This window comes from Protopterus annectens, chromosome 2.part1, assembly GCF_019279795.1.
Source record: "Protopterus annectens isolate FY-2018-M chromosome 2.part1, PAN1.0, whole genome shotgun sequence".
NCBI lineage: Eukaryota > Metazoa > Chordata > Ceratodontiformes > Protopteridae > Protopterus > Protopterus annectens.
Window position 1 is genome coordinate 303251752 of NC_056729.1, and position 13334 is coordinate 303265085.

Consider the following 13334-nt stretch of genomic DNA (forward strand, 5'->3'; position numbering starts at 1 on the left):
AAAGGAGCCTCTGGCTGATCTGTAATGTCTGAGTCATCCGAAGAATCATCAGAGGACACTGGCTCGGGGGGCTCTGCTCTAGGTCTCTTTTCTGGAGGCTGAGAGGCCCTGTCTGGGTGAGATTGGGATCCCCTAATTAAGGATATTAAATCCTCTGCCAGAGTAAGCATTTGTGAACTAGAAGTGGGCCTGTGTGAGGGGGGCTTAGCAGGCACTGATTTAACAGTTTTGGCTGCTTTAGCCCTGGCAAAGGCCTTAATAGACATGGCTGCAGGAGGCCTAGCAGCACCACGTGCTGGGGTAGAGACATCCAAAGGGATGGTGTCTGATAATTTACTAGGAACCACAGTAGTAGGCAAAACTTCAGAGGCCGATTCAACTACGGTAGCAGGAGCCTCAGTAGTAGTCATGGATTCGGCTGAAGATTGACCCGTTTTCTCGGTTTCGGCCGAAACCGAGACACTCGCGGCTTGCTTAACCGTGGTTTCGGCCGAAACCGCGGACCACGAGTGTCGGTCTTTTTCTTTGCGTTTTTTAACAATTTGGGTAGTCGGAGGATCCGACGGCATAATGTATGCAAAATCTGAGCCGAAAAACTGTTCAGCAAACTCCAACCGACGCCTAAGCGTTCGTCGGTTGAAGGAAGCACAGGCTAAACAGGCTGCTACGTCGTGGTCTGGGCCTAAGCAAGGTAGGCAGTAAGAGTGGAAATCTTTATGAGGTATTTGTTTCCCACAAGTTAAACAGTTATTTACTTTTTCTGACATCGGCTGAGGCAAGAAAGAGTCCCCAACGGGGTACTTAGCTTTTAGAAGTCTTCGAAGTAGTATTCGGTAGTAGTAATCTCTGGATCTGACCGACCGGCACTTGCAAACAGCTTCTGCTTCGGGTGCTACGCGGCAAGAAAGACTGAGGAAAATGGCGTCGGCTGATGCCTTTATACCCGAAGACCAGCAGAGATGACGTCGGGTGAAGTGCGACATCAGCGGCCGGACCCAGACTTTGGAATCCGGCCGACCGAAGGGCTGCCTGACGACAGGACAACCCATTTGTTATGACTGCAGATGCATCCTTGAAGGACATCACCTGGAATCCTTGAAGTCGCAAGTGAGCTGTGATGACTGCCATGCACTTTGTGAACACTCTGGGGGCTGTAGAGAGTCCAAAGGGCAGTACTCTGAAGTGGTAGTGACGGCTCCCGCACGGAAGTGCAGAAATCTTCTTGATGGCCTGTCCACTTTTATGTGGTAGTACGCATCTTGAAGATCTATCGAGCACATACAATCATCTTTTTCCAAAAGCGGGAGGATAGACTGTATTGTGACCATCCGGAATTTTTGTACTCTCACAAACTTGTTCAATACACTGAGATCCAAAATTGGTCTCCAGTCCCTGGTTTTCTTTGGCACCAAAATAGTCTTGAGTAGAATCTGGATCCTATCTGGTCTGGAGGGTCTATTTGGATGACTCTCTTTCTTAGCAGCTTTTCTATCTCTAGTGCTGCTTCTTCCCTTTGACTGTGTGGAACGTCGGGAAGTTTTTTTGAAGGGACAGGACAAATATCAAAGGGGATATGATAGCCTCTGGTTATAATCCTTTGTACCCAAGAATCGGTGGTGATGGCTAGCCAGGCATTAGGGTACAAGGAGAAACGACCCCCAACTACATCCAGAGGAAAGGAGTTGGGCCACTCTTCAGGAGCGCTGGTAGGATTGGCCAGGGAGAGAGTCCCTGGAACCCTAGTTACATGGATCCCCTCTGCCCCAAAAGGAGCATCTTCCCTGTGAGTTTCCCCCTCTGCCTCTAGGGGAGAACTCGGCCTGTGTGTCACGGAAAGGACCCTGAGATTTCTTGAACCATATCTTCCCACTCTTTTGGTTTTGGGAGAAAGCACATTGAGGGGAAGAATAACGGACACCTACAGCAGAAAGGGTCTTACCGTCCTGTTCACATCTGGCCAGTGTGCTCTTAAATTTTGGTCCAATCAATGAAGAGGCCTCAATGGGAGCGTTAAGAAAGGAAGCCTTAAAGGGTTCCGCGAAATTGCATAAGTGCATCCAGGTATGTCGTCTCAAGACCACAGCTGAACCCGCCCCTCTAGCTGCTCCTTCTGATGCGTGAGATATCAGTCGGATAGAGGAGTTAGAAATTGATTCAATGGTGGACAGATGAGAGGCCACTTTGTCACAGACCTCATCAGACAAGGCACCAGCCAAAGTTTCAGAGAGCTTGGAAATCAGATCCCTTTGCTATCAGGTCCCTGAATTATATGGCACACTTTACCAGGCTTCAAAGGTCGCTGATGCAAAGGTGCACTTCCCTATCCTGTCCAGGTCCCGGGACTCTGTTAGGCGGCTGGACAGTCTGGCTTTCTTCCTCTGCCAGATCCTTTTTTGTTGTGGCCGCCACCACCAAAGCATCCACATGAGACCTTTTGTCCAATGGGGATCCATAGCAGGAGGGGACAAAATCTTATCTGGCCTCTGGGGAATACCCTTGACGGTGTCAGGAGCCTTCTACGCACACTGCACGATGAGCCGGACAAGTTCATCAGCAGGTGGAGTAACCCAGGAGGTAGGGGGCCGGACGCGAAAAGCCTGCAGGAACACAGACTCCTCAGAGGTCAGATTAGAGGGCTGCCAGTCACCTCTCTGTTTAAGGATTTCGAGTATATCACCGAAGGACACCTCAGAGGGTGACTGAGGGGATCCTTCCCCCTCATCAAAGTCTGTGCCTTCAGTGAGGGACTCCTCTGTGGAATCCATGTGCTTCCTCTTGCACAAACTTTTCTGGTGGACTTCCTCAGAGGGAGAAGATGGGGAGGGGAAGACAGCGGAAAAGGGGCTTCCTGCAGGAATATGTCCTGAGGCCCTTTCTCCCGGTGTCCGCTAGGTGAGACTTGTGAAACCAGTGTACCAGAGGAGGGCGGGGGGCTAGACAGTCCAGTATCACCAGCAGAAGCGAAAGCCTTCTCCATCAGTTGGAAGGCTGGTCCACCTGAAGAGGAGTGAATGTCCAGGACAGGAGTCACCCCTCCCCTAAGTGGCTCAGCCTGCTGACTCGGAGTCTCCGGATGGCTGTGGAGCAGCAAATTATGCGTGTCACAACTGTCATCCTGGGTTGTAGCAAAACTTTCCTGCCACAAAGGCAACTGCGGTTCCTTAGTGAGATCCATAAAGGGAACCGCAGAGGGGGAAGACTGTGCTATATCCATGGACTTCAAAGGCAATGAAGGAGGAGAATAAGAAGGAGTCTTTGGAGATGGGTGATCACCTCCCAAGGAAGGATAGGTCCGGGGGGGGGTGGGATACCTCTGGCCAAAAGCACTTGGTCCACAAGACGCAGCACATCGTGTTTGGAAAGGCTTTTAGTGGACCTCACGGAGACTGAGAGAGAAACAGGCCTGTCCACAGAAGAGGCAAACTCGGTGCCCATCTCAGCAGTCCACACCGAGAACAACAGTGCTGAGAGAGACTGGACTACGGGTGTCTGCACCGAGGAAGTCATCGGTGCCAGGTCACGGTCTGCACCGACACAAGGGTCGGTGCCGAAGTGGTTGTCGGTACCAAAGCTGGAACAGACACTGGAGCCAACACCGGAGGCATCGGTTCCAAGTAAGATGTCGGAGCCGACGTGGTCGAGGTCTGCGCCGACTGAGCGGTCGGTGTCGATACAGTGGTAATAGTCTGAACCAAGAAGCCACTCTGTGCCGATATAGTGAAGGCTGCAGGAGAAGATGGAGCCGAGATCAGTAATGGAGCCGAAAGTCTAGGCACCGAAAGCACTGGGGCTGACTGAGTGAGCTCCGGAGCAGAAACCTTAGCCTTTTTAGGTTTTGGTTGGCAGGAGTCCCCAGCTGGGGACGAAGGCAAAGACTTGGCTTTAGTAGGAACATCCAAAATTTTCTTATGGGCTCTAGGAGGGGTTGAGGCCTCTGACCCAGAAATAGCCTCTGAAAAGGGAGATTTAAAAAGTCCATTCAGCAACAACTTGTTTTTCTTTTCTAACAAGGTTCTGTTAGAAAAATTTTCACAGATAGTACAGGGCGGGTCAACAGATAAATGAGGCGCCCCCAAACAATAAACGCACAAAGAGTGTGTTAGATGTAGGTAATTTGTGTCCACAATCGGAACACCTTTTAAAACCTGGACTACCTTTCTTATCTGCCATGATAAAAAACAGGGATAGTAGAAAGGGTACCAGCAATGGTACAAAAGAATACCCGAAGGTATGAAAAAAAGGGAAGATTACCAATGATGGTAGGGGAGAAATACCTCGCGGTAAAAGGAGTAGAGAAAGGAGAAGAAAAACTCAAGAAAATATGGTCGCTAGATGCGATAGGGTAAGAGACAATGAAACAGAAACTTTTCTGACAGAAAAAGTTATACAAATGACTATTCTGACAACAAATAACTATACTTAACTCAAGAGAAGCAGCTTGAAATGACCGAATGGCAACACGGCAAACGTAATCTGAGGTAACAGGGAGAGGGGGATTATGGGTAAGAGTTTAGCTCGAGAGTTTGAAGCTGACGCGAGCTTGGAAAATGGCCAGCCTGGTTCCGAGGTCAGAACCGATACCCATGCATAAGGAATGAACGAGGATTAACATTATCAGATGCATGGTTATAACAGTACCTGACAGCATGCATAACAAAAGAGTAGTGACTTTAGCAGGTGATCTACACAGATGAAAGCATGGTTATACCAGTATCTCACGACATGCATGATAAAACAGCAGAGGCTTTAGGAGGTGATTTGCAGAGATGAAAACATGGTTATACCAGTGCCTCACGGCATGCATAACAAAAGAGCAGTGGCCTGGGAAATGCTGTTTATCTTTAAACAGCATCTCATTACTACAGCTTCTTGGAAATTCAGGCTCCAGTATAAGTCTCAAACCATGGACATTGTTGCATGAGAGGTTGATGCAAATGGTCAAAGTAAGGGCAAAGAAAGTCAAAGAGGAAATCTCAAAAACAGATTCCATTTCACCTCTGTGGAGGAGTATATATAACAATGCTTTCAAAAAAATGCACACCTTTTGCTTAGTAATGACCTCACCTTTGATGTCAACAATGTAGCATCATAAAACTTTGCAAAAATAGCATAAATTATGGTTACAGAATGAATTGCAAAATAATAAAAAAATACAAGCAGACAACAGTTTAAAGTTTATACTACCAAAGCCAGAGAATCAAACATCACAGACCATCTATGACTAAATGATCAATATGCCACTTTATACCTCATTTGATCTGATCCATTACTGACTACAACACTATATTCTGTAGTCACCAAGTATGACACCTAAAACAACTTGGAAATGCACATTTTTTACTAGAAAAATCCTAGGACTGAAAAACTTAAGAACCATTTGGAATGGGTTAACCCTCTGCAAAAAAAAAAATTTGCTTTGCCATTTTCTTTAATTATGTGCATTAGTATTTGCTATCCTTTACTTAAGTGGTGCAGAAGTTAAGGATTCAGTGTAGCAGGATGCTTCTTTGTTTAATCACAGGGCCTGCTTAGACATTACATCTGCCCTTACTCAATGCAATGGGTCTGAGCTATTTCTTTGTGAAGATCTATGCCTTGAACATACCACTGACAAAAGTAACACCAAAATAGGAAGGAGACTACTAAATAAATATTAAACAGGGAAAATGAAAGCTCCACCATGTTTATTGCCAAGTTTCTTGGAAAACAATCGCATATAAAAAGAAAGAAAAAAATCAACATGGTATTTCAACAATCAAGCTTCTTGAAGGTCAGTAGGTCATAAACATGACATCTTGACGCCAAGACAGAAGTCAGAACTCCTTTCCGCAACAAAATGTAATTGTTACACACAAATGTCTATCCACTGATATGTGTACAGTTCTTTGCAAATGGCAGCTCTAACATAAAAAAAGAAAACCGCAATACTTCACACAGCAGACTTAATATATAAAATGTCCTTACCTATGGCTTCTTCAAAAGCAAAGAGAACGGTTTTCCCTTGATCCATTAGCTGCTTCGCCCTGTTTCCCATCCACTTAAATCCGGTCAAAGTTTCCTGATGAAATCCACAAAGAATAGATCAACATGAGGTTTCAGTCTACGGCTGCTTGTATATATAACTTGCTATGCACACAGCCAATATGCATTAAATTTAGCAAAATTAAACAAATACCTCAAAATGAAAGCCTTCCTTGAGGGCAATTGCTCTGAGGATCTTGGAGGAGACTGTACTTGCTAACATATACACATCCTTAACTGCACTGGCATTCTGGTGCTGCATCTTCCAGCATTTGAAGAGCCACCAGCCCAATAATGCTCCCAGCTCATTTCCTGAAAATACCTTCCACTCGCCGCTTGAAAAAAAAAAAAAGAATTAGTTGAAATGATTAACCACAAAAACAGCAGACATGGTTAGAAATCTAGGAATCTAACACATTAAACAGTAAAATGTGTATGAGGTTATCCAGTTAATATTTGGGAATGTTTGCCAGCTCTCATATTTCAAATCTTACAGAGACTGTAAACAAAGCAATAGAAAAAATACTGTATCCATTAAGTATTCAAGAAGTTACATTGAAAGGTCACCAGTAAATAAAGCAAGTACGAGGGTCGAGAGTTGGCACAATGATTAAGGTGTTTACCTGACAGACAAGTACATGGTTTGATTCTCATTTTTGAGAGGAAGATTGGCTAGCTTCAAAATGGCCCACAAGAAAAGCCAGTCTAGTACTGGCATACGAACCTAAAATACACTAAAAACAAACAAAAAAAAAATATTATGCATTGGTAACAGACAGAGGCTTAAACTATGTTTTAAGAGACCTCAGAAATTGAATTAGCTCACTAACAATACTATAAAGTATCTAAAGAAGTCAGATGCAAGAAGTACAGGGAATGTGAATGAATGTCTAGTGTCTTTAGTCTGTGCCCCCCTTTTGTTTAAATTTGAGTCATAGAACATGCTTAACTCAATCTGGTTGCATTGTCAAATGCTCACTTTATTTTTTTTTCAGCAATGAAGAAACTATAAATACAATCCCATACTTCCTTTTGGGATTAAAAATGAATAGCAGGTTTTGTTAAAATGTTGATGTTGTCAACTGACCAGATCTGTATATAATTATGTATGTAAGTATGTACTTAACTATCCATTTGTGTCAGTGAAGCAGATGCACTGGATACCAAAACAAGCATTTTATGGAGCCGACTGTAACATACAGAGTTATGATTGGGTCTCCAACTGTAACTACTTCACTATGTGTTTGAGACATGGATGCCAAGAAATTCACTAGAAAAAGTGACTCTTAGCATCCATGCTGAGAAGAAATAATGGAGTACAATCTGTGAGACTTGATTATAACTCCTTGCAGTGCATGAAGTCTTATCTACTCCATGTACTATCAAGTACAAAAAAGCAATATATTTTACTAGCTTTGAAAGCCAGTGCATGCAGAGAAAGTCAAAAATGTTCTGCTGCACATGAGAAACTGAAAGGAACAGACTATTAATTTTATTGAAGCATGAATAGGAAATTGAACTGGTGTTCCACAGCAAGATTTGTTACCTGAAAGAGCACACTGAGCATATGCTCCAAATCAAACCACGAGAAAGCAGTCAAAACCTGCATAATAAATATGCAGTCATACTAGCAAAAAGAGTTGATCCCGACAACACTGTGGCAGAAGGGAAAAGTATTGAAAACTGGAAACAGTAAAATGTTTGTGGGAAATGATTATTCACTGTACACTAGGCAGATGAGACATTTACCCCAGCAATCAGGGAATGTAGAGAGGCAAGTGTGAGATTCAAGTGGCTGTATGCTGTCTTCAGAACATTTTCCTGGAAGATCAGACATTTTTGGACACAGGCTAAGGAGGAAGTTTAACCAAAAAAAGTGAGCCAGCAATCAGAACGGGATTCTGCTTCTCATTCTTCTGGCAATAAAGAGCGACTTTGCTAATGAAACCTTTTCCTCTGTTCCAAAGTGCCTCTAGTGCACACTGCAGTGTTCAGGATAAACCATTTTTTTTAATCTTACCTTTAAGCATCTATTGCAAGACCACCAGTTATTGGAGAGCCCACATTCTGCCTCTCAGTAGTCATCTTGGGATTGATGCTTCTGTTTTCTCCTGGTGAGAGAAGGAGTGCAGTTACATTATTTCCTGGAGACTGCTGATCACCAGAAAGCTTAATAATTGTTTTATAGGTGACAGCTTGGAATCTGTGCTTATATTCTGATCCTGGTGAGAGTAGGAGCAGAGTGCATTGATTCCTGACTCTTTCTGGTTGGAGAGTGAGTGTCTGTGCTTAACGTACCTGATTGGTCTGGTTGCTATTCAAGGCATCTACCAGAAAATGCTACAAGCCTGCAGTACTTGCATCATCTCGGGCAAAACTGTGGATCACAAACAAGCCATAGCCTGCTTCTTGTCTTGGGATTGATGCTAACATTTTGCTTATGGTGAGAAAAGAAGCAAAGGAGTATTGTATCCCAACAGAGTGAAGATGTGCTGAGACCAGCATAAGTAGTAGCCATTCATACGACTCCCCTCATCATTCTTGACAAGCTAATTCTTTATTTTTCAGTAAGTGCTGCTTGATTTCTTTCTAACTTCAGAATATATGCCTAAATACTTCATCCTTAAATTTTCAGGGTCTACGTATTAGTTTCCCCTCAAGTGTTTGGCAGTGGTCTGTATAGACTCAGACACCTTGAGTGACTTTTTCCTGTAACATGAATATATAAGGAAACAGCTCCAGTACTTAGTAATAATGACGATCCTTCCTGGCATGTCTAAAGGTCAGTTCCCTGTGCTTTCTCCTATTAACCTGGTGAACTTGGGCATTCTGAGGCAGTGTAACAACTGCCTCACGTACACATACAACCCTCTCCTCTTACCTCCCAACACTCAGACTTGTGAGAGATGCACTTATATATCCAAATTGGAAGCCATGCACTCTCAAGCCAAGACAAGAAAAGCTGGCCAAGAGGAGAAGGTTAACACCTGCACCACACTACATGCAACACATAGCCCTCCAGAACACCCACCATCACAGATCTCACATAAAAACACAAACCACATCCTCACCTTCGCAGAGGGTCTCAATAGAAATCTACCCAAACAGCAGAGACCTCGAAGGCAGAAATGCATGAGAACACCACAGCACAGCACAAACAACAAGACACATAGCTCACCTACACAGTGTGCCCCTCTTCCTATGCCCCTAAGGCAAAAAGTACAGTTTTGTACCTACCATAAATGTAGATGTTCGAGTGCTAATACAGCTGCAGTCATTACAGATGGGTTCTCCTGCCGTCAGGCGGGTCCTCGGTCGGCCGAATTCCAAAGTCTAGGTCCGGCGTCGGTTGTTGTCGCCTTCTTTCCTGACGTCAGTGCGACAGGGGTATATAAGAAACAGCCGACGCCATTTTCTGCAGTCTTTCTTGCCCCAGATGTCAGGTGCCCCCAGAAGGAAGGCAATACATAATTTATATATAATAATGCAATGCAATATAATCAAAAAACAGTAGTTGCAAGCAAATACACCATAGAAGGATAACCCAATCAGGTTGTATGAGGAGGTGTTAGCCACTAGGCCTGTACCAAGAGGGGAAGGAGGGTGGGAAACCTGGACTGCAGCTGTATTAGCACTCGAACATCTACATTTATGGTAGGTACAAAACTGTACTATGTTCATCGTGCATACAGCTGCAGTCATTACAGATGGGTAGAATCCCAAAGCTACGCACAGGGTGGTAGGCACTAGGTGGAACTGGGAGGAGCCAGAATGCCCTGCAACACAGCAGTGGCAAAGCCTGCTCTAGTTTTGGAGTATAAAGGTAGGTGGTAGTGTTTAGTGAAGGTATGCACAGAACTCCAAGTGGCTGCCTCCAAAATATCTTTGGTAGGAACTCCTCTGAGGAAGGCTGCAGAGGTAGCTGTGGCCCTTGTGGAGTGGGATCTGATGCCTGCAGGTACAGATTTACCATGAAAGGAGTAACAAAAACGTATGGTGGCCTATCCATTTTGAAATTGTCTGTTTGGAAATTGGCTTCCCTTGAGCTCCTACAGCATAGGACACAAAGAGTTGTTCTGATTTTCTGAAAAGCTTTGTTCTGTACAAATAGTAACACAGCTGTCTATGGATGTCTAAGGAATGTAGCAGCCTTTCCCCTTTGTTTTGAGGGTTGGGGTAAAAGGTAGGTAAGTATATGGCCTGATTTAAAGCTACCCTGGATACTACCTTAGGCATAAATGATGGGTTGGTTCGTAGGGAAACCCTGTCCTGATGGAAGATGATAAAGGGCTGCACAGCCATGAGGGCTTGTAGTTCGGAGACCCTACGAGCTGAGGTAATAGCCAGAAGGAAAGCTGTTTTCCAGGACAAAGATTGCAAATCTGTTGAGGCAGCTGGCTCAAAAGGAGGCAAGGTTAATTTTTCTAGAATGTAATTAAGATCCCAAGCTGGGATTGGTTGTTTCCTTGGAGGTCTTATATTCTTAGCCCCTCTGAGGAACTGTCTTAAGAGTGGGTGAGAGAATAAAGGTGGATCAGTGTTGTATTCTGCAGAAATGGCTGAGGCATGGATTTTGATGGAGGAGAATGAAAGTCCACTGTTCAGCAGCTCAGCTAGATACTGTAATATCTGAGACAAATTCAGTTTTCTAGGATCCTGGATCTTTTTCTCATTCCAAGCACAAAACCGTTTCCATTTTGCGGAGTAAGCTTTTCTAGTAGATGGCCTTCTGGCCTCCAAAATGACATCCTGCACCTCCTTGGAGAGTAGGGTCTGTTGTGGTGTTAAGGAATCTTCCATGTGGCCAGATTGAGTGTTTTCAGCTGACTGTGAAGAGTTTTGTAGCTGTGCTGAGTCAGAAGAAGAGGCATTAGAGGTAGGGTCCAGGGAGGAGAATGCGTTAGGCTCCTCAGGAGTGGGTACCAGTGTTGTCTTGGCCAGTCTGGAGCAATCAGTATCATCTTTGGTCTGTCTGCTCTTGCTTTCAAAAGCACCTTGGGCAGTAGAGGAAGAGGAGGGAAGGCGTAAACTGTCCGTGCTGCCCAACTGAAAGAAAGGGCGTCCACTCTCCAGGCCTTTGGATGAAATGTCCTTGAGCAGAATTTTGTCAATTGATGATTTTTGTGGGAGGCAAAGAGATCTATGTCTGGCCTTCCCCACACTTGGATTATCTCTGTAAACACTTGAGGATGCAACTTCCATTCGTGTGGGTCTGTCATATTTCTGCTTAGATTGTCTGCCAGCGTGTTTTCCATACCTGGCAAATACTGTGCTTGAAGCTCGATTTGCAACTCCAGAGCCATGTTCCAAAGTGACATGGCCAGCCTGCACAGGGGGTATGAATGTGTTCCTCCTTGTTTGTTTATGTACCACATTACTGTGGTGTTGTCTGTTCTTATCAATAATTGCCCTGGATGCAGAAGGTCCTTGAAAGCTGTAATAGCATTTATCACTGCTAGCATTTCCTTTTGATTGATGTGAAGGTGCTTTTCCTTTTGGGACCATTTGCCCTGAATGCACCGGTCTGTCATGTGCGCCCCCCAGGCGTAGTCTGAGGCGTCTGTTGTGATGACTTGATTTGCTTGAGGCTTGCAGAATGGTAGACCTGTGTTTGTTTGGCATGCTTGAGCCCACCATAGAAATTCCTTTTGCAAACATGGAATTAGTGGTATTATTGTTTCCAGACTGTGGCTGTGTTGAGACCATAGGTTTTTTTAGGTACCATTGAAGTTTCCTCATATGCAACTTTGCACATGGGATTAGAAGAATGCAAGATGCCATGAATCCCAGAGCCTGCAGGATTTTCCTTGCAGTTAGCCTGGTACAATTTGCTAGTATCTTGAAGTACTGAGTTAGTTGCCCCTGTTTTTCTGGCGTAAGATAGGCCATCTGGGTGTTTGTGTCCAAGTTGGCACCCAGGAAAATTATTTTCTGAGATGGCGTTAGCCTGGATTTCTCTTTGTTGACTGTGTATCCCAGAGAATTCAATAACCGTGTTACATAAGCCAGATGTTCCAGAAGTATGTGTTTGCTGTCCGCTTGGATCAGGCAGTCGTCCAAATAAGGGTATATTTGTATCCCTTGAAGTCTGCAGTAGGCAATTACTGATGCCAGGCATTTCGTGAATACTCTGGGCGCAGTAGATAAGCCAAAGGGCAGTGCAGAGAATTGATAGTGGATTGAACCTGCAAGAAATCTGAGGTATCTTCTGCAGCTTTGTCTGATTGGGACATGCAGGTATGCCTCCTTGAGGTCCAATGTTACCAGCCAAGACTCCTTGCCCAGCATGGGAAGAAGCTGCTGTAAGGTGAGCATCTTGAATTTTAGTGCAGTAGAAATGTGTTTAGGATGGATAAGTCCAAAATGGGTCTCCAATCGGTTCCCTTCCTTGGTACCAGGAATAGTCTGGAATAAAAACCTTGACCTTGTTCGTGAGTAGGTACCTCTTGAATAGCTTTCATGTCCATGAGCTTTGAAATTTGTATTTGAGCCTCTGCCCTTTGATTGTGTGGCAGGTTCGGCATGCCTCTCATTTTTGGAAGAGTGTGAAAATGAAATCTGTAGCCTCTGTTTATAATGTCCAGGATCCATTTGTCTTTTGTGACAATATGCCAATTTTTTGAAAATAATACCAGCTTTCCTCCTAAGGGTGCTGCCACTTGAGCCTTGCTTGGCATGCAAAGGGGAAAGTCATTGGGTTTGTTTCCTGTATTGCTGTGAACTATCTTCGCCACCTCTTGGTGTTGGAGATTGCCATTGTCTGCCTCTATACGATCCTTGAGATTGTCCTCTGCCCCTTGTGCGCCTGTATCTACCTTTTTGGGGCCTGTCCGTGGCTGGAAAGGACCAATTTTTTGAAGGCCAATTTCTACTAAAACGTGGTGGTTGTACCTGTAGAAAAGCTTTAACAGTTTGCATAGATTTCGTTTTTTCTTCCATTTTCCTTAGTATCTCCTCAACATTAGCAGCAAATACATCCTTTTGTAGAGGAGCATCTAGTAATTTAGCTTTGACATGTTCCCTAAGCCAGGCATGTCTACGTATGACTGATCCTGTAACAGCAGCTCTACTTGAGGCCTCTAGAGCATCATAACCACATTGTAAGGTGCGCTTACCCACTTGTTCTGCACTATGCATCATATCCTGCAACTCCTTCAAATCTGGTTGTTCAGGTTGTGACATTTTATTTTTTTAATTGTGATAACAGAAACTGTTGATATTTAAGCATATGGAACTGACAGTTTAAGGCCCTCATGGCTAGGATGGCTGAGGTATATACCTTTTTTCCCCACCTTTCTAAGGATCTAGAGTCT

At 44.4% G+C, this 13334-nt stretch overlaps 1 protein-coding gene across 1 annotated transcript in view; it reads right to left on the minus strand.

Annotated features, from left to right (window-relative positions):
* PGM2 (phosphoglucomutase 2) overlaps positions 1–13334 on the minus strand; it is an 819165-nt gene that overhangs the window by 381214 nt on the left and 424617 nt on the right. The window contains exons 9-10 of the mRNA XM_044062144.1: positions 6176–6356; positions 5965–6058 (exon numbers count right to left, since the gene is read on the minus strand). Coding sequence (XP_043918079.1) covers positions 5965–6058; positions 6176–6356 — 275 coding nt within the window. The remainder of the gene's footprint in view (positions 1–5964; positions 6059–6175; positions 6357–13334) is intronic.